The following is a 19,438-nucleotide window of genomic DNA, read 5'->3' as shown; positions in this document are numbered from 1 at the left end:
ATTCAGAATTTCCATATTCAATGGCACTTTATTATTAATGATTATGTACAAATGCTACATTTTATTATATACACACATATGCAAATTTTTCTGTCACTCCTAAAGCAAAATACAACAACAAACGAAGACAGATTTTAATATTGACGTTTGCGCTGCATTCAGTATTTCAAGTATACTTTCTCACAGTGGAAAAGAAAATCTACAAAAATGCCAAAAATATTTTGCGCATGTCTCATTATAAATATATACAAATTTTAATTTACAAATCGATTTTAAGCTTTTACTTTGCTTATATTGGATTTTTTTATGGTAAAAATAATCATTTTTCCATTTATATGAAAATATTTATCGTTTATAAACTTTTTCGTTCAAAAATTTCATAGCACATGATATCTTAGTATTATTGAGTAATATACAATATAATTTTATTTGTACTAGTATGTATTGCTAGTTCTCTCATCTTTAAAAAAAAATGAGAAGAGAATCAAATGAAAAATGTAGATAAAACACGATATATTGAATGAACAATCAATCTATCAGAAACACAATTCAATAACTATCCTACGTTCTACTTTTTTCACTCTTAGTGCATATTTTTTTGATCGATCAGTCTGTAATCTCTATTAATTGTCCAAAGGTTCTTCGAATGTCCTCGTCTTTTTAAGAATACCTTTCGTGACCATAAGTTGCTTTACTATGGCCTTTTCAACATTTTTCTTATTCTTGTTTGAGGCTGCTAAGTGTTCAAACGTATCTTCTAATGCTTTTCTAGTTTTCATCAGTCTTCGCTTTAACGCTTCGTTCTCTTGTTTCAAAGCTTCTACTTCTTCAAGACCTATAAAAGATAATTACAAAATTAGAACTTATTATCACGGTAAATCAAAAACAAATAATTATTAGGAAAAATTTTAATCTTGACTTTTTTTTAATTACAAAATAAAGTTTGTAAAAAGAAGCAATAGTAAATTAAAAATAAATTTTCTAAAACATGTTAAAACGCACCTTCTATCGGTAATGGACTTTCACTGTTTGAATCATGAGTTCTGTGATTACTGTCTTCGTCGCTTAATAAATTAGTCATAGATTCTGTAATCTTTAATGTGTCTTTCAAAGGTCTCATTGTCGTGACAGCGGCATCACTTTCTATGCCTAAATCTGGTGAACAACTGGACTTGCTCCGACCTCCGAGTGCAGAGTAATTCGTCGATTGCCAAAACTGCGGGCCCTTTAATAGAAAAATGTATATAATAGAATATAATAGAAAGAAAATATAAATAAATTAAAACTTAAATCTTATATTCACAATCATACAAATGTAACTTTTACACAAAATGCGTAATGCGAATACATTTGAAAGCTTATAAAACTCAATAAAAATAAAATTGACTACAAATAGTGTTCCTGAGAAATTTTAGTAGATCTACAAATAAAGATTAACAATAAACGGCTACGTTTAACGCTAAAAACGGCAAACTAACGTTATAAGACTGATATTCCTGCAGAATATCGCAAGTTCGCTTGAGCGTGGCGTCCGTAGGTATTGACGATACGCCGCTCGAGCTTGCCGTCGAATCACTAGCCTCGCACATCGCCATATGTCTCCTGAACTCTTTATTCGCCGTTTCGAGTTCTCGTACTCTTGCTCTATGTGAATCGTTGATCTGATTGAGATCACATATCTGTACGACGACGCCACATTACGCAATTAGTAACGATACACACCGGAGAAAACTTTCATAAACTACACTTTTTAACTTAGCTTACCTCTTTGCTGAATTTTTTATGCAACGAACGAATCGACACATCATATCGATTTTCCATTTTTCTTATATCTTGCTCAAGTCTTAATTTGTCATTTGTCAATTTGGTATTTTCTACGAGTATCTGACTATGTGAAAGAGTGAGGTGATCCAATTCTTTTCTGAGAGTCGATATAGTTGTCTTGGCAGTTTCCGTTTCTTCCTCCAGCTGTTTAATTCTCGCTCGCAGCTAAAATAAATCAAATAATTAAAGTTACATAACAATTTTTATAACTAAAAACAAAAGAAAAATAAGCACTCACCGATTCGTTCTCTTTATTAAGTATTACAAGAGTTTCTGTAGTCTTTCTTTCAGTATTTTCTTTGTACTGCAAGAGTTCTGTTTTCTGTTTGGTAATTTCGCTTGCAATTTGTTCGACATCGTTAATCTTTTTCTCCAAATGCATTTTACGAACGCTATTCTGCTTATTCTCTTTTCTCAATGTATGAAATTCGTGTATTCTCTTTTCCAGAGAAATTTGTAGCTTCTCACAAGACTTTTGTGATTTCTCTAACTTCGTAATAAAAGGCGTTAATTTCTCATCAATTACCTAAAAATAAAATTTAGGTTTTCTAGGTTAGACTGGGTTTTATAAGTCATTCATAAATTCTTAATGTAATATACTTATTTCATAAACTAAATTATTTTTAATTAAAAGTTTATACATAGTTTTGTTTTTTGAAAATTAGTTTAACGAAATAATTATTTAGTTTTATAATAAACATGGGTAATTAATAATATAAAAACCTATACTTACATAATCAAAAGAAGCTTTTGTGATCAAATCGTTTCTTAAGGCGTTAAGTTCAGAATACAACATATTATTCGTTTCTTTTAGCTCCTGTATTTGATGGCTTGCATCTAGATCGCTCAGATCGTTCTGATAGATCTTATAATAAGACATATAGTCTGCGGAATCCTCGGAATCGCTGCAAGCTTTAGTATATTTCGTAAATCTAGAACGGCTTAAATTCTTATGCTGCTTCTCCTGCAGGCCGATTCTGGCCATTGAGACGGTCCGGTCGGGTTCCGAGAACGTCTCCGAATCCGATTGTGATCCTTGATTTTTCGACGTCTCCACGACATTCCCAGATCGACTCTTTGCCACGGAATCTTCAATCTTATCATTTACGATCGCACCGCCTTGCATGCTCATGCCTTCAAGAGCGCGCACAAAATCGTCCGACAATATTCTGGAGTTTAGCAGAACATCCAGTACGATCTTCTTGTGCTCGTTACCGATAGTGTCCGCGCGATCGGTATTCTTGAGCATTTCTTTCATAAACTTTACTAAGTCTTTCAGATGTGTGCGCAGCAATTCGCAGTACTTCCTAGCCCTTTCCATCTCGTTACCGCAACCATCGATTTCTGCGGCGATGTCGGGTTTTGACACGAGTTTCAACCATTTCAGGTAATCTACTTCTTTTTCTAGATCGTTTCGTTGGTTCGTCAGCCTCTGAACGCTTTCACTTAACATCTTTACGTCTACCGTTTCATCTCCATTTATGTAATTGAGTTGAACGATATCATTTGTGAAATTTACTTTAACCCCGATCTCGTTCAATTCGTGAATCAAACTTGTCAATTGCAAGCTGCTGCCAGTTTCTTGGATAATGTCGGGTTTATTACGGTTCTTATCATTATACGATGCTGTCATATGATTGTGCAGCTTGGCAATTTCCTTATTCTTACTCCACAGTTCTGTGTTGATTAGCATTTGCAAATTCTGAGTCGATACTTGCAGTTCCTTCGTCAACTGTTCGATCTTACTATTCTTTTCCTCGATCTCGGCATTTCGTTGATTTAATTGTTCAACCAGATCTTCTTTCCCCAAGGTATCGTCACAATAATATGTGGTGTTAGTTTCATTCACATTATTTATCTCATTGACATGCTTAAGCTTATCGAGTTCAGCAATTTTGGTTTTTAAATCTTCCGTAATGATCTGTTTCTCCATCTTCAGATCTTCAATCGTTTGCTCCTTATCGAGAAGGCGAACTTGAAATTCCTATACAACAAAGAAATTAATTTAATTTGTAGTTAAAAATATATAATAAATTAAAATCATAGATGGAAATTCATTAAAAATTTTTACGTACTTTGAACTCGACTTGCGTACGTTTCTCCAGAAGATTTTTCTCAGCTTTTATCGTCTCAATTTGATCCCGCAAGTCGCTAATCTTGCTTTCCATTTCTTCGAAACGTTGCTGCAAGCATAAAGTATTATTCCACATCAATAAAACTCCCAGCATTCAGTTCACTAATAAAAAATTTTATTCAAATATAATTTTTTATTACATTAAAATATCCGAATTATGTACACAATACGAAAAGCAAGCTTTCGACAAGTTATGTGATTAAAAAAATTAAATGCAAAGATATTCATGTAAATTATTCATTCCCATGCAGAGAGACTGTGACAATTTAACTTTTCATTTTCTTAGACCAAGATCGCGGCGGTACAAGAGTGACAATCGCCGGCTCCTAAAATAAAAATGTATTTCTTATAATTTCTTCTATTTCTTTGCGAAACAAGTTACTATTTTGAGATTGACAAAAACACAAAGACAAATTGTTTCCATATTAAATTTGCATATAAAAAATATTAAAAAAGAAAATAATTTTGATTAATTTTATTAAAGTAAAATAATCTTTTATCACTGAAAACACTTCCGTCATATATTTTTGTACGGTTAAAAGAAACTACTGTACAGAGGATTTATGTTTAAAAGAGGAAAATGTAGTTAGTACAAGTATCTCTTAACGAAAATACTGAACAACATAACACTCACACAACAGAACACCTAACACTTCACCTACCTCCATTCGCACTGAGGCACATAGACAAGAGAACATTTTGTAATTGTTGAATTTTAATTCAACTAAGAAATAGCAACAAAAGCAGCGACCACTAAATTAATTCGCGAATAGATACTCTACGTCAGTGCTAGGATTATCAGCACTAGTGAATATCCGTTGCTATGCTGCATTAAGAGTAAGCGATCGTACTCTATTTCTAGAAAGTATAGATGCGAATCGTTTTCGTGGTACGGTAGAGATAATTAGGTGATCGGCGAATTTATTTCGTTGTTGCTCGTATATGTTCGTTGTTGTATTCTTGTACTATTATTCGTTCGGGACTACCGCAGGTGCAGCGGTTGATCGATCGAGATGAGTATTCGTATGAGAACTGCCGCGTATCGCGACGCATAGACCGTAAGAAGTCGCGAGAAGAGGCGGCGGTCTCTATTAATAGACGACGACCGCGTCTTCTCGCACGATATTTCCGAGATACCAGACAGGCTTTATGGTTCCAAAATCTTTCTCTGGTCAATACGACAAAACTCCTTAGAAAATTTTGTAATACTGACAAAAAATTAAAAAAGAAAAAGTTTTATAAAATAGAGAACATGAATATCGTTTGAATAAGTGATCTGAACAAGTGTTTCAATAAATAAATTGCAATGAACAATGTCTAAAATATGTATTAATAAAAATGTATATACATCTCACGTGATTACATTATATATTGTAAAAAAATATATACGAATAAAAAATATCAGTCGAGTCAAATAAAAAATCGATATCAGTCAAAAATACTAAAAATATTACATAATAAATCATGCATTACACAAAATGTGTTAAGCGATAGTTTGAAATAATATGCATATAAAACATGCAATCGTAAAGAAAAAGCAAAGCAGAAATTGAATAAATGTTGCGAGTTTGAAGGCAAGAGAGAAACGTTCGCTATACCAAGCTGTAAACGTGCTTCTTAGTAATAAGTGGTTCTACATTTCAGAATTTCAAATTGCATTTAAAGATGTACACTGAAAAGCAGATATGGCATTTGCTGCGACGAGCGGTGACGGCGGCTGGCGTACGTGACTTTCCTTCTCTTGGCCGCCAAACGCGGGGAGATGTAGTAGGCCGCGTTCTCCCTCAGTTCTCTGTGACCGGTGCTTCGCAACACATCTACGCGCGCGCTTTGTGTGAGATTCGACGCACCCCACGCCAAGATCACGTACACTAGCCGCCGTCGCAGCACCACGAACACCATTCCTGACGGTGAGTGTACATCTTCCAATACTTTAAAGCTCAAATTATTAAATTCCAAATTGTAAAAACTGGCAAACTAAATCAAAGTTAAATATTGACCTGTTTAGAGTCGTTTTCAATATCGTCTGCGTTCTTAACACCGAGATCCTTTAACGAAACGAGACCGTTGTTATTTCTTTTCTTACGTAACTCAGTCTCCAATTCCACAATCTGACGTTCTTTGTAGAAATTAGTTTTTTCCATTTCTTGTTCTCGCTCTATAAAACCTTGTATCGCTTTAATGGCCTTCTGGTGCTCGAGTTCTATCTTTTTCAGTTTTTGATTCGAGTTTTCTGCTTCCTTCTGAGCGTTGCACAATTTTAATATTAGTTGTTTTCTAATATCTTCAACCTGTTTTAATTTATTGTCCCTTTCCTCCAGTTCCTGCAATTCAATTTTTTGTTATACAACCACATTATTTTAAAACAAAATTAATAATAAATGCTTTATATTGACCTTTATTAGATGCCTAATTTCTTTGGAATTTCCATTTTCTAATGGTGAGCTCAAACTATTCGCTGCCACTAGTTCTTTATTCCATTCGCTATCAAAAGAATCGTCATACTTCGTTGTACTTTGAACACAAGGTACTTTCTGTCCCATAGATAACGATAAACAATCGTTTGCACATGAAGTTAAAGCTGAAGGACTATTGGGTGGTGAACGCTTGCCGTAATTATTTTCACACTACAAAATATAACAAATAAAAAATATAAAACTAAAAAACCTGACACATATCTTTAATTTAAAGGAAAATTGAATTTAATATCAAATAATTTAATTTACCTGTGATAACAGTGCACGATGCTTAATGTTAATCTCTGTGAGAGCATCATCGCGCGTTTTTACTGATCCTCTCAATTGAATAATTTGTTTCTTTCTTTTTTCGGACACCTGACTGATTTCTTCATAAGCCTGACACTTCTCTTCTAATAACGTATTCTTTTGTTTGACCAGTCTATCTTTTTCGACGAGATCGTTTTTATATTGTTCTATAATACAATCTTTTTTCAACACTTGATCCTTCAGCTCCTTTACTTCATCGCATAGTTCTTTAAAAATTTTTTCTCGATTATTATCTTGCTCTTCTCGCAGATGTATTTCCATATTTAATCGTTCTCTAAATTGATCTCTTTCGTTTTCAAGTTCTTGTGCCCAATTGCGTTCTTCTTCCAAACTGCCAGTTATCTGTTTCATCTAAATCATGTAGCAATGTTATTTATTATAAACGTGTATTATAATAATTTTCCTTTCCTCTAATAAAAATGATTAAACCTTCATATTTAATTTTTATATTTATAATTATAACTTTTTAATAAAAAAAATAATTATAAATATCTTTATAAAACAAAGTTTATTAAGATTTATACTATACAGACCTCTGCTTCAAGAGAAAACACTAGTTCTTCCATTTGTCGTAACTTCTCAGCATTTTTTAATGCTTGTTCTGGAGTAATACCAAATGTTTCCTTGTAATACGTGGATATATCTATTTCCTTTTCTCGATATCCTTCTAATTCTGAAAATAGAAATAATTTATATATGATAAATGCGTAATAACAAATTTACTAAGACTAATAAAGTTTAAATCAAATTTGAAAATAACTTGAATATTTTTACAATAATCATACAACAGACAAAATTAGTTCTTTTACCTCTTTCGAGCTTAATTACTTTCTCTCGTTCTTTTTCAAACGATTGTTGATATTCATCTTGAGTGCGAGCAGTTGCCGCTTTCTGTTCTTCATATAATTTAAAAGCTCTAGCTGCCTGATTAAGAAGAACCTGTTTCTCCATTAATTCATTTCTCAATTTCTCCAACTCTTCCTAAGTATCATCAAGATCAATAATTAATAATTTTTTAAATTCCATATCCAAAGTCTTGACGATAATATTAATAAACTGGAAAAATTCTTTTCTTTTCTTTTCAATTAAATCATATAAACACATTAATAATTTAATTTTTTGAGTAAATTTAGTGTTAATTTACCTTTAATTCTACATTTGTTTTAATCACATCTTCGTCAGAAAAATTCATGCCATTTCTTGCGGGATTTCCCTCTTCGAGGAGATAAATTCGCAGTTTCAATTGGAAATTCTCCTTCTTTAGATTACTCAATTCATCCTCGTATTCTTTCATAGTTCTACCGTAACCCGTTCTACTTCCACCATCTCCTAATCGTGCCATCGGTCCTTCTCTATCTCCAGAGGAATTTTCACTATATGCTCTTGTGATTCCACCTAAAACAGATATTTCTTTATAAATAAATGAGTAAATTACAATAAAAAAACTTTTTTTTATAATAGTTTTTATATAAATATTAATATTGCTAACATCTGTCGGTCTATTTATTCGTCGAATATATATTCTTTAAAGTGTACCAGCAATACATTTCCACGTGCGGTACCTTAAAAGAGAATAACACAACGATATCACATGCAAGATTGATACGAGAAACCGTGGGTTCGCTTTCAAGCTCAATTTTCTATCTGTCATTCGAATAAATATGTTCCCAACGCTAGCTGCATTATTTCCGACACGTGCTGATAAAATCCATATGAATTTTGAGCCACCACGCGATATGCCACATGTGCCGCATTAAACACGAAATTAATCATCTCGATATACTCGCAGTTAGAACGATATAAATAAATGAACATCATTCAGTTACTTTCAATGCTCATATTCTCTATTCTTATGAAAAATAATTCCTAATAAAAATTATAATAAATGCATTTTAAATTAATTTTTGTAATTTCAATTATTATTTTTTTTTTAATCTTTTTTCAATTGCACATTATGCTATTTTTAGAATATTCTTCAGATAAGCATCTGTCGAATCAATCTATTTTCAGTTTGTCTAGGCAAACCTAACCGATGCCAAATTTACCTTACAAGATCGGGCGGCACAGTTACAATGCATCTTTAAAATTAAATTATTTTGGCGCATTACTGCTTGTCAAAAAGATTTTTTTTCAACACTTTCGTGCCAGAGCATAAGAGAATATTAGGCACATATCCTATTTAAAAAAGTAGATACTTGTAATGCAGCACGTTTAATTTTCGTCATTTTTGCTAACTAAATATAATTTTTTTGTTTCAGATAAAAATCCAGAGGAAGACTTTTGTCGAAAGAGAACCAGCCTGACTTCCCCGATGAAGTGGCCAGTGCTGAGAGGAGGAGGAGGAGGCCTAGGAAAGGCATCATGAACCGGCGGAGCAACCCACTGGTAAAGATCAATTTTTTTTTATTTTTGCCGTTTTTAGAACTTAATTTTGTGATGTTTAATTAAAAAATCAGAGGCGCGTATAATTTTTTTTTCTAAGTAATTATTGAGATCTCTACAATTTAATTTTTTTTTATTTATTTGTTACAGATCATCTTACCAACACTCCGCCGCTGCATATCCGTGAGTCGCATGCTTTCTTTTTGTAGAAATTATTAGCATTTCGGGTGGGAAAACATTTTTATAATATCCGCGGCACAATTATATTAGTATATAATACAAAATAAATGTTAAATAAAATAAATATTAATACATCGCGCCGGTGACCCAAAATTTAAAAAAAACTTATAAAATAATATAAATAAAATAAAATAAAATTTGGTTAATTTTTATATTTTGTCCTAATTTAAATTTTACATATCAATATAAATTGCATACATTTGTATGGAATTTACTTTGATATTATTACAGCTCAGCACTTCTTTGGATTTTTATTTGAGCGAAACAAGAATTCTGCTCAGATAAAAATCCGAAGGAGAAAAGTGTCGCACGCCGAAAATGTACAAATACGAACCGCAGCCGGTTCGTCGGTCGTTTCGGGAGTGCCGCCAGTTTTCGGACGTTTTTTTTACAATTTTCTTTTTTTACGGGAGTGCCGAAAAACAACGTGCGAAAGTGTTAATTAATTTTCGCGGTAGTAATTAATCCGGTCGCGTTCGCGAGTGTCCAGTGCGCGGAAGGATGACTCGTCACGTCCCATCTGAGAGGAGGAGCAGGCCCAGGAGGCATCCTGCATCGGCGGAGCAACTTTTAGGTAAGCATGAATTTTTTAAAATAAAATCTTAATTAAAAAAAAATTTTTATCTTTTTTTTTATTAATCTTATTAATTTTCTGACACGTCTACATTAATTTTTTTTTTTATGTTACAGTCACCGGCAGAATTCTTCAACTCCGCTGAAGCTCATGCAGATTGGTAAGTCGCATGATTTTATTTTTCGTAGTTAGTAATTGGGGTCTCTTAAAAAACAGCGCACACATAGCGCGCGCATCGTTTCTTCTATTAAATATATAAATAACAAACATAGTTTCCCATTTTACTTATAAAAAAAAAAAATAATTATCCAATATTCATGGTATATAAAAATCACATATCGCTTTGGAAGTTATTATTACAATAACTGCACATAAAAAGTTCTCTATGTTCCAAATGATTGCAAGAATTCGTGAATAGCTACTAGTGTATCACATATTCAGCTTTAAAAAAAATTAATAATTATCTCATCTCCCTTTTCTTCTCTTTATTCTTTTCAAAGAGCACTGTTGCAGCCTTTTTACTCTCATTTATCACTTGCTAGCAATTGGTATCAAACAGAAAGCAGTTATTCTACAACTCACTGTTGTGCTCTGTCTATGACTTGATTGCGTCAATTTATCAATATACGTTAACAATAATCATAAGACAATAATCGTTACAAATTCGGAATAGATCAATATTCAGCATTCGCACGTTCTAATACTTTGATTGATATTCGGTTCAACCTTGATCGGTAACGTGTTAATTAATAAATAAATCTTTAATATCCAGCATACCGAACGTAAAACTTCAACCCTTACTTAAATCGCTCTCGAGATGTGCCGGGAAAAAAAAAGTTTTTAGCTGCGACCTACCGTATCCCATCCCATTCCACGAAAAGAGCAATTTTGAAGTCGTTACATTTTTAAACCTACGTGTGAAGTCGCGAAAGAAATCGCACGAAACATCGCCTCACAAAGGAACTCGCACGATGGCTGTACAAACAGAAACTGCGACAGAACAACAAGAAGCATCAAAAGCATAAAAGCTATAACTTGTAGTTAAAATTATATTCTAAATGCGCATGTAGGATGTCGTATAGATCCGCTTTGCGAAGGTCGAACGTACACGTGCGTTTTTTAATTGATTGTCTCCGAAATGCTTGAATTACTTTCGAGATAAGGTGTTTGACAAGCGCGAAGACTTTGACTTATAGGCGCTAATACCATCATAACGTAAACATAAATTAATTTTTCATCAATTAGGAAGCCATCGCGTATCATAATACCCAGCATAAAAAGCTCTAGAGTTTTAAAAGAGAAGCAAAAGAGACGAGAAAGCTTTGTGCGCACACCAAAACAAATCTATTTTCTGTTTGGCCAGTCAGTAAATCATTTTTGCATCGAATCTCGGCGATTTTCATCAGAAATGCAATATTGATTCGCACCAGACGCTACAAAACGAGAGAGCTAGCTCGCGTATTTATAGATGACACATTTAGGCCAGAACAGTTTAAACTATCTTTATTTTGGCAGGTCAGCCGCCGTATCGCCGGCCACTTGCCGCGCTTTCCAGATCTTTGATCTGGTCAGTTCCCGGCTGACGATTAAAATCTTACCGTCGACTGAAAGCCTCTGCTGCCCTCAATTTCCCCAAAAAATTAGCGAGAGAAATTTCGTTAGACTACAATTTCATACATAATTATAATATATATTTAAAAAAAAATATATAATATATGTAAAACTTTGAAAATTAATTATCCAGTTTTTCTTATGTTACAAAAAAACTTTTTCGACGGATGTGGGATTCTCATACTGGAGTTTATCTGTTAATATCATACGTTAGATTTAGGACATTACAACGAACGTATATGAGTCATCCTATATCCCTATTCATGAAATAGCTTTTCCTTTTGGACCTCACTAGGCTCTGAGCGATCAGTATTTGGTCTTTAGAGACGTAGCGTTAAAGCTGAAGCTAGTCTATCTCCAGGTAACGAGAAGCGAGCTAATAATTCTTACGGTAGACCTGAATTACAAACGATAACGTTTATTTCGAGAACCCGGCTGCTGGTAGAACGCCACGTGTTTGTGACTCGACGACGCTGTTCGTGCAAGACACCTTAACAGACGCGACTACTATCCCCGGGACATGATAGTGGACCGAATAAATTTAAAAGAATAAATGTTACATATAGTTTCGCGACGTATTGGAAATGCAAATCCCATCGGAATAAAAGATCGCGTCATTAAATGCGTAACGTCACGTTAAGAAATTCAATGCATCGAGATACTGCATAATTCAAAATGCCATAAGCGATCGTAGATTTATCGTGAAATTATCGAGAGACAAATAGCTCATAATAAAAATAGACGAGTTCAGTTTTTACATCTCAGCAGAATGGAAAATGAATTACGCAGAATTTTTTTTTTTCGTTTTTTTTCCTCCCGTGTTACAGAAATAAATACACGCAACGACTCGCTGTTCGAGTGGTTCCCCTACCTCGTTTACCAACCACGCACGCTTCTGGCCCCCCAAAAATAAATGCTCGCTTCCTGTAACGCGAGATAGCGACAGACATTTTTCAGACGATACAAATAATTGTTCCGGGGCGAATTGGAAGACCGATGTCAATTTCATTCATCTTACGCCGCCGTTTTAGGGTTGCGACACACAGCGTATCATTGACCTTGACCATTTTACCATTTTAGAACCCCTCGAGAATCGAATCGAAGTGCGGATGTATCCCAATTGATATAATTTAAGCACCGTTGAATAGTCACGATGACGTAGAACAAATCATGAGATTAGGGTCAAGCAGATTCTTTCAGACTCTTCCTAACATTTGAAATAAAAGCTCCGAATATTGAAAACTCTACTAATCAACCGTGTAAACGTCTTAAATTTTCCATCGCACAAATTTACTAATAAACTCTTGCAGAAAGTAGCGATCTCTAAAGGTAATAATCTTCTTGGACAGATTCGCGAACGAAATCACGGTAGCGTAAAAATTGGCAGATAGCATTGTGCGAGACGCACGGTTACCTATACTTACTCGTCGTTCGCTCGAGTAAAACTGTGAGTAAGAAAGTTCATTGGCCTCACATCACGATGCGAGATACAATTAAACGGCCACGTGTTTAAGCAGCTTGTTTTTTTTTTCTTTTTTTAATTATTAAATAACAGAAATAAAAAATGTATCAACTTCTTATTCATTCTCAAATTACGTGCATCTTTTATTTTCTCTAATTTCTTTCTCGTTTAAAAATAGTATATCCACGTATAAAACAATTTTTAATGTGCAATTTTATTAGAGTGTTTGCGATGCACAGAGTTCGAATTTAAAAAACTTTCAAACCTTAAATTACCGTACGAATCAATTATCTTTACGGAATGCACATTTTCCCTGATACGTGTGCAACGGAACTTTTCTTTAACAATGCCGAATAATCGCCTGAATAACGGCGGAAAATGTAGATCGTACTAATGAGAATAATAAACTGTATACCACCGCGAGACAGAAATTAACGGCGACCTTCTACACATTTTCACACGACTTTTGAACGAAAATGCAAATGTTTATTGTTCGTCGGGGATGAATGAGAAAACGCGTACACTATCTTGAAAACTGATGATATACTACAAATGAAATAAAAATAAAAAAAATATAAAAAACCAAACTTAGTACAAAATCGCGTTTGCTAAATTCAGAATGATCTCAATACGACACGACAGTCTTCGTGTTAAGATTATTTTTAATTAAAAGAACCCATTCGCGCCTAGTATGCAACGTGTAAACCGAAGAACCGCTTTATCCAATTGTCAGACAGAAATTATAATATACAATAATTAAAATCAATTAATAAAAATATAAGAATATTATGCGATTGGAAATAACAACGGTATAATTGAAGCTGTAGTCGACGGTATCACATGGACGTTAGATCTGCAGTCGTAGATTGAAATCGAACCAGAGGGGGATTCAATTACTTAAGGGAAATGACCAATAAAGGTGGGCGTGCAAGGGAAAAAGCCACATAATCGCGCGTAGCTATATCATAACTTGCAATATCGATGACGACTTATTCGAGTAATGAACCGATTAGTTGAGATATCTATCGATATATGATATAATCACCGTTACAAGGCTGTAAATAATAAATCCGAGGGCAATCGTTCACTATACGATCTTCCGCCTCGCCTTCGCCTTTATAGAGCGTAAAATTATATCCGGCTATTCTTAGGGGCGTTCTTCCCGACGAAAGATATATTAATTGTACGCATCATCGAAGAAACACGGCACACGAAAAAACGCATTTAAAAGATTTAATATCATCGTTATTTAATTTAATAAGAAATGTATATAAATGTTACTCACTGTTCGTCAATGGCAGAGTTTGACTCATGGTGATGTCTTGCACCGGCATGTTAGTGCTGCAACAAAGTAGAATAAAGAAAAGATTAATCACGGTACTATCCGATTATTGTCAAAACATTTTATAATTTTAATAATGTAAAATAGTAAATGGGAATTGCTTTATCGACTTCTTATAAATACGATTTTAATTCACTTAAATTGTGGTTCTGTCCGATGAAAGTAATTACTGATACAATTTAAAGTGACACGGTGTTCGCTACGAGGGTATATTAATTTGCTGCAGCCGAGCAGTCTCGCAGCTCTTTCGAGCGACAAAAGATCAGCAGGGAACTACTCAGGATTTCCAGTAAAGTTTTATTTAGATTTCGCGATAAACTCTGTCTTCTCTTTCTTCCTCTCTCTCTCTCTCTATCTCTAATTCGTCTTCCGAAACGCTTGACGCAAGATGGATAATTAATCTGCGCCTCTCGGGTCTTTTACGTTACATTGCATGACACGAATTACATCAACAAATTGATGCGGGAAAAAGAAAGAATATCCGAGATATTCTAAAGCCGGGGTTATTTGTAAAAACTTGGTCAAAGTAGTTGAAAAGCACAATAACAGTTGAATGTAATTAGAAGTTAAAAATATTTTAATTTTTATATCACACGCTTTTACTTCATGCTTTTAAATTTATAACCCGATATAGATATTCTTTCTTAATGAAATACGTGCGTTGTTTTGTAAAAATTAGCAGCGATTGTAACGTTACAGTACCGAGATTATTTTAAAATTATTCAATACGTATTTGCCGAATCTCGTAAACTAGAAATAGCCATTCGCGAATTATAACGTGCAATAGAATCCGTGCAGAATATCACGTTTCTTGGTAAAGGCAATATTCTAAGAGAAGCACACGGTCGTAATCTAGGACCGTGACAAAATGTGCTCGAAACTTTAAGGATCATTACGCGAGATCTATAATAGATACCACAGAAACTGAACACCTTCTCCGAAGAGAGGTATTTACGAGTCGTACGTCCTGAACAAGAGCCGCAGCTGCTGACAATATATATAATTAGCATTTAGCTAGATTTAATTATCACTCCCTAGACTATTAGCACACCCAAGTAAAATTATTCATATAATATTCGTATAGCAAGATTTTCATACAACTTTTAATATTAAGACAGGGTATAGTAAACGAGTAAAAATTAATATTATTGAGTCAGCAACCTAGGAAATTTTCTGACCTAGCAATTGAATTCTCTTTAACGTGCACGTGCACAACCGTCGGCTTTTCAGCCTTACCCCTTGCGCACATCCGACACTGTTATATTAAGCGCTACCCTTACACCAAGTTTAACCACTCCAAATACGACCTTCTCGGAATTTTACAATTCTACCGAAATGTCGAGTGACGACCCCGATAAACCAGTGCAAGACGCGCGCATCATTATGTGATAACGCAACATCAAGCGTGAGCTCGATTCACAGTAATTAGGTTAAAACAATTTATCAAGATTTAATTAAATCCAATACTTTTCTAATTATCACAAACTGCTGTTAATATTGATATAAATAATTAAATACAAAATGATAAAATGTCTGCAAATCAAAGTATCTTTTTTTTTTATTGCAATATTAAAATGTTGATTTAATAAACTACGGAATAATATATTTTTATGCAAGGTAATTTAGATAATTCTTACTTGGTTACGATACGTGTAACTATCACGTAGGTGTTAGTCGCGTTAAAGTTTCCTCAATTAACGGTTCGTTAAACAAATTGACCGAGCAGTTAAATAATTAGCTGGATCCCGTCAGTAAAATTTCATTTACGATATCGCGACTGTGTGCTCGATAGAATCAACTATCCACCTTGCATTGTGACAAATAACTTTAGGTTTTTATCCAACTACTATTTGACTTTCGAATGATGAAATAAAAGGGTCACGACGAGATGTCGAATATTTAATATTTAAAGAAGCTTTAAGTATGTAGATTAATGCGACGTGTCTCGTCTCTCATGCATACATGCAATACCTGCGATACAACAATCCCAAGCTACACATTTTTGTTGACGCAAATCGTCAATTGTAATAGCATTTTATTTCCAATTATAAATCACTCAAATTTCTGTCCTTTCGTCAATGGTCAATCAGATTAATTATACATGTGGCACTCACTTTCGGAAAGAATTATAAGAACTCCAGGCGCCAGATCTCGTAGACGATACATTTTGACTTTGGACGGAATATCTGCAGCCACCGAGAAGCATCCCGCGGCACTTCGGTAACAATCACGAAGTTAATACACGTGATCTGTCCGCGAACGTCACTAAAGTCCTCGTTACTACAAAACTGTACGATCCTTACCCTCGGAAAAAAAAATATCGCAAAAACGAGATAAACGCACTTCTGAGAACAACTCTCCGCAAAAAATACAATATTTTCGGAAGGAAAAATCAGAGCCTTCAAAACTCTCAGGGTCTTTTTTTCTCTCTAGAAACGCAACGGGGTCCCTCAAGGGAAATTAGATCCTCGTAGACCACGACGACGGTTTTTCGTGATAAACTATCGAAATTGCACTCGCGTCTTTGCGTAAACGAGACATACCTCCCGTGTTTCCCGTTCTTTTCTCACCTTTCGCTGTACGAGAGCGCCGAGAACGCGAGTCTAAGGGCGGCGGCGTTAACACGAATGTACTATGTCGCTTCGCGCAGCTGGACCGATCAATGGAATCAAGTCTCGCGCGAGATGACGCATCAGACAATTCCCCGACGGACGTAATCAGGCTTCGCGTGTATCAAAAGAGTGATCGCAGTCGACGTCACACTCGTCGACGATGATTCGCGCTTGATCTTCCGCAAAAAGTTTTTTTTTTCTCCTTAACGAGACCTCGCTATCTTATCTCGACGATAATGACGCTAAATATGATCCGCGCGCCAAGTCCTGCCTCAGTCGATCTGATTATTCGGGGGTTCAAAGATTCTCCAAAGCAACGCACCACGAGGCTCGTGTTTCGAAACGTCACTCGCGTACCGCACAGCACACCGAAAACGACTGACGGCAAAACGAGCCGAGTAGAAATAAAGGGTGGAGGTAGCGGCGCGGGAGAGAACGGGAGACGCGAGGGATGCGCTGTGTCGGAATAATTGAGAGGAGCGGAGGGTCGGGGAATAAAATGCCACAGCATCTCTTCTCCGCAGAGAAAAGACTCTAGGCAAAATCTCTAACGAAATGTTAACAAAATTTTTTTAACAATCCTCGAGTACACGATCTCAAAAATTATTAATTTCCGTTTATTATTAATTTCCGTTTCGTAATATATTTTAATTACTAGCTATGCTCGATAGGTAATATGAACTTTACGGATAATCGAATAATCTCTACGTGACCTGGTGTTACGACGAATTTCTTTAGCCTTGTCGCCTTCTCGTTATCGACAAACGTGTAAACCAACATGCGATAGTCAATGTAAACTCCGCTGTGCTGTCAGATCAAAGAGCGGAAGATGGGAAAAAAGATCTTTCACGAGCGAGAGAGAGAGAAAGAAAGCAACGTGCACATGCACCGTGAAAAATAGGGGAGGAACAAAGTATGGATGAAGAAAATAGGAGGAGATACAAAGGGCGAATTAACAGTAGATGGTAGAAGCAAAAAACGAGGGAGTACGGAGAATCGTAAAAACACGAAAACGAATCTAACATCTAGAGAGAACTCAGAGTTTCTCAGCCGAATGATATGACCGTTAGAGTAATTAATATTACTTTATAAAAGCGAGATAAAATGCAGGTGCCAGGCTTTTTCTTTTCTTTACTTAGGCACTTTAAATAAATTAAATAACTTCAAATAATTTGATCAAAGCCGTCAGACGAGCGGTATTGAGATTGACGTAGCGCAAAAACGAGATTGATAACCGCTGCGATATGTAAGATGATCCCTAACCCCGCCTGTAGATAAATGGTAAATGCAAACAGTGAGTGAATTCACGACTTATTGCAGGATACACGTTGCAAAGTTACGTGACGTGACAACGACATCGTTTACTTTCTTGCGTTAGTTTCTGTCGATGCGAATTAACTTCATCTTCTCATCTTTATCATTATCTCCAACTCTTAACTTTAAATCACAACTGTCTAGAAGCATTGATAGCCTATAGAGTGAATCATCTAAAGAGAATGACTAGTTACAAAAATTTATGAAGAAATTATAATATACATGTTTAAAATCTTAAATAAAATATGTTAAATAAAAAATAAACATTTTTTTTAATTAAAAGAATTAAACTTTATCTAAAAAGAAGTTGTAAAAAGCACAAATTACCAGAAATGAGACGTTATTTTTATTTAAAAAAAATGTAAAATAATTTTTTTAATCTGCAATACTTAAGAAACATTCGTATCCGTATACCGTATATTTCTTAAGTAGGGAGATTTCTCATTGAAGACTTTGCGTTTTCCCGTGTCTCTTGCATCGAAATTAAAGTTAGTTTACAGCTAAAGAGTAACGATCCCACTTTTCCTCCAAAAGGATTTTTATTTCTCAAGTGATCGACTGTCTCTCAGATCTCGGCTAAGAGGAAACTTCTCATACCATCGCATGAAAATAGCGTAGGAAAATAACAGAGTTGTTCAAAATTGGCAAAATCGTTAAATATTCATAAAAAATGGTATTTTATATAACGACGCAAATATGGGCCGGTGACGTCACTTACCACGGCAATTCAATCGAATAAGACAGTCGAGCCGCCTTGACAAGGGACGTCACACATTCAAACTGGGTAACATATTCAGGGAGAGCGGCAGAAATACGTGTCTATTTATATTTTACAAACGCAGGGGCTCCACGTGCGAGTCGTAAGCTCGTAACGAAGGAAGATCGCTTGGTAGGAGGAGGGAGGGAGGGAAGAAGAGAGTGCCCGGTACAGCCAAGTAGGCGTCAGAGTGACGGAAATTTACTCACATGTCCAACTCCACTGTGGGCGCTATTGTGTCCTCGAATTCTGCCATCGTGTCGATAGGTTGATCGCATTCTCTCGCACGTATCCTTGCTAGACGGGTCGTCGCACGAAACGCAGCACAATCAGCTCGCCGTTACTTTTCAAAACGATGGTTCGCGAGATGACCGATCCATTTGCCGCGGCGTTCCCAATC

The 19,438-nt window shown here is 35.1% G+C and overlaps 1 protein-coding gene across 6 annotated transcripts; it reads right to left on the bottom strand.

The window, feature by feature from the left end:
- Position 1: 1 nt before the first annotated feature.
- On the bottom strand, positions 2–19,422 carry Cnn (phosphodiesterase 4D interacting protein centrosomin). 6 transcript variants are annotated; one of them, XM_070662811.1, is made up of 15 exons: positions 19,248–19,422; positions 14,299–14,354; positions 7,889–8,139; positions 7,554–7,725; positions 7,278–7,417; positions 6,685–7,095; positions 6,355–6,585; positions 5,959–6,282; positions 3,900–4,007; positions 2,558–3,808; positions 2,063–2,350; positions 1,765–1,989; positions 1,479–1,679; positions 1,003–1,225; positions 2–835 (listed from the first exon to the last, which is right to left on the bottom strand). In XM_070662811.1, the coding sequence occupies exons 1-15, from the start codon at positions 19,292–19,294 to the stop codon at positions 624–626; spliced, it is 4,140 nt and encodes a 1,379-aa protein (XP_070518912.1). In that variant the 5' UTR covers positions 19,295–19,422; the 3' UTR covers positions 2–623. The 6 variants fall into 6 exon arrangements, with proteins under 6 accessions (XP_070518912.1, XP_070518916.1, XP_070518911.1 ...); XM_070662815.1 differs by lacking the exon at positions 19,248–19,422 and adding an exon at positions 19,000–19,093; XM_070662810.1 differs by lacking the exon at positions 19,248–19,422 and adding an exon at positions 16,470–17,338.
- Positions 19,423–19,438: the final 16 nt, after the last annotated feature.

Source organism: Cardiocondyla obscurior, linkage group LG10 (assembly GCF_019399895.1).
Source record: "Cardiocondyla obscurior isolate alpha-2009 linkage group LG10, Cobs3.1, whole genome shotgun sequence".
Classification (NCBI taxonomy): Eukaryota; Metazoa; Arthropoda; class Insecta; order Hymenoptera; family Formicidae; genus Cardiocondyla; species Cardiocondyla obscurior.
Note: the sequence above shows the minus strand (reverse complement) of the source record. Positions and strands in the feature narration are given on the sequence as shown.

Bases quoted from the DNA above. Each gene is read 5' to 3' on its own strand.
- Cnn (XM_070662810.1), bottom strand. From the start codon at position 16,561: ATGCTTCTCGGTGGCTGCAGATATTCCGTCCAAAGTCAAAATGTATCG. The intron at 6,283-6,354 runs GTCAATATAAAG...ATTGAATTGCAG, and splicing joins AAATTAGGCATCTAATAAAG to GAACTGGAGGAAAGGGACAA. The intron at 1,226-1,478 runs GTTAGTTTGCCG...TTTCTATTAAAG, and splicing joins AGGAATATCAGTCTTATAAC to GGCCCGCAGTTTTGGCAATC.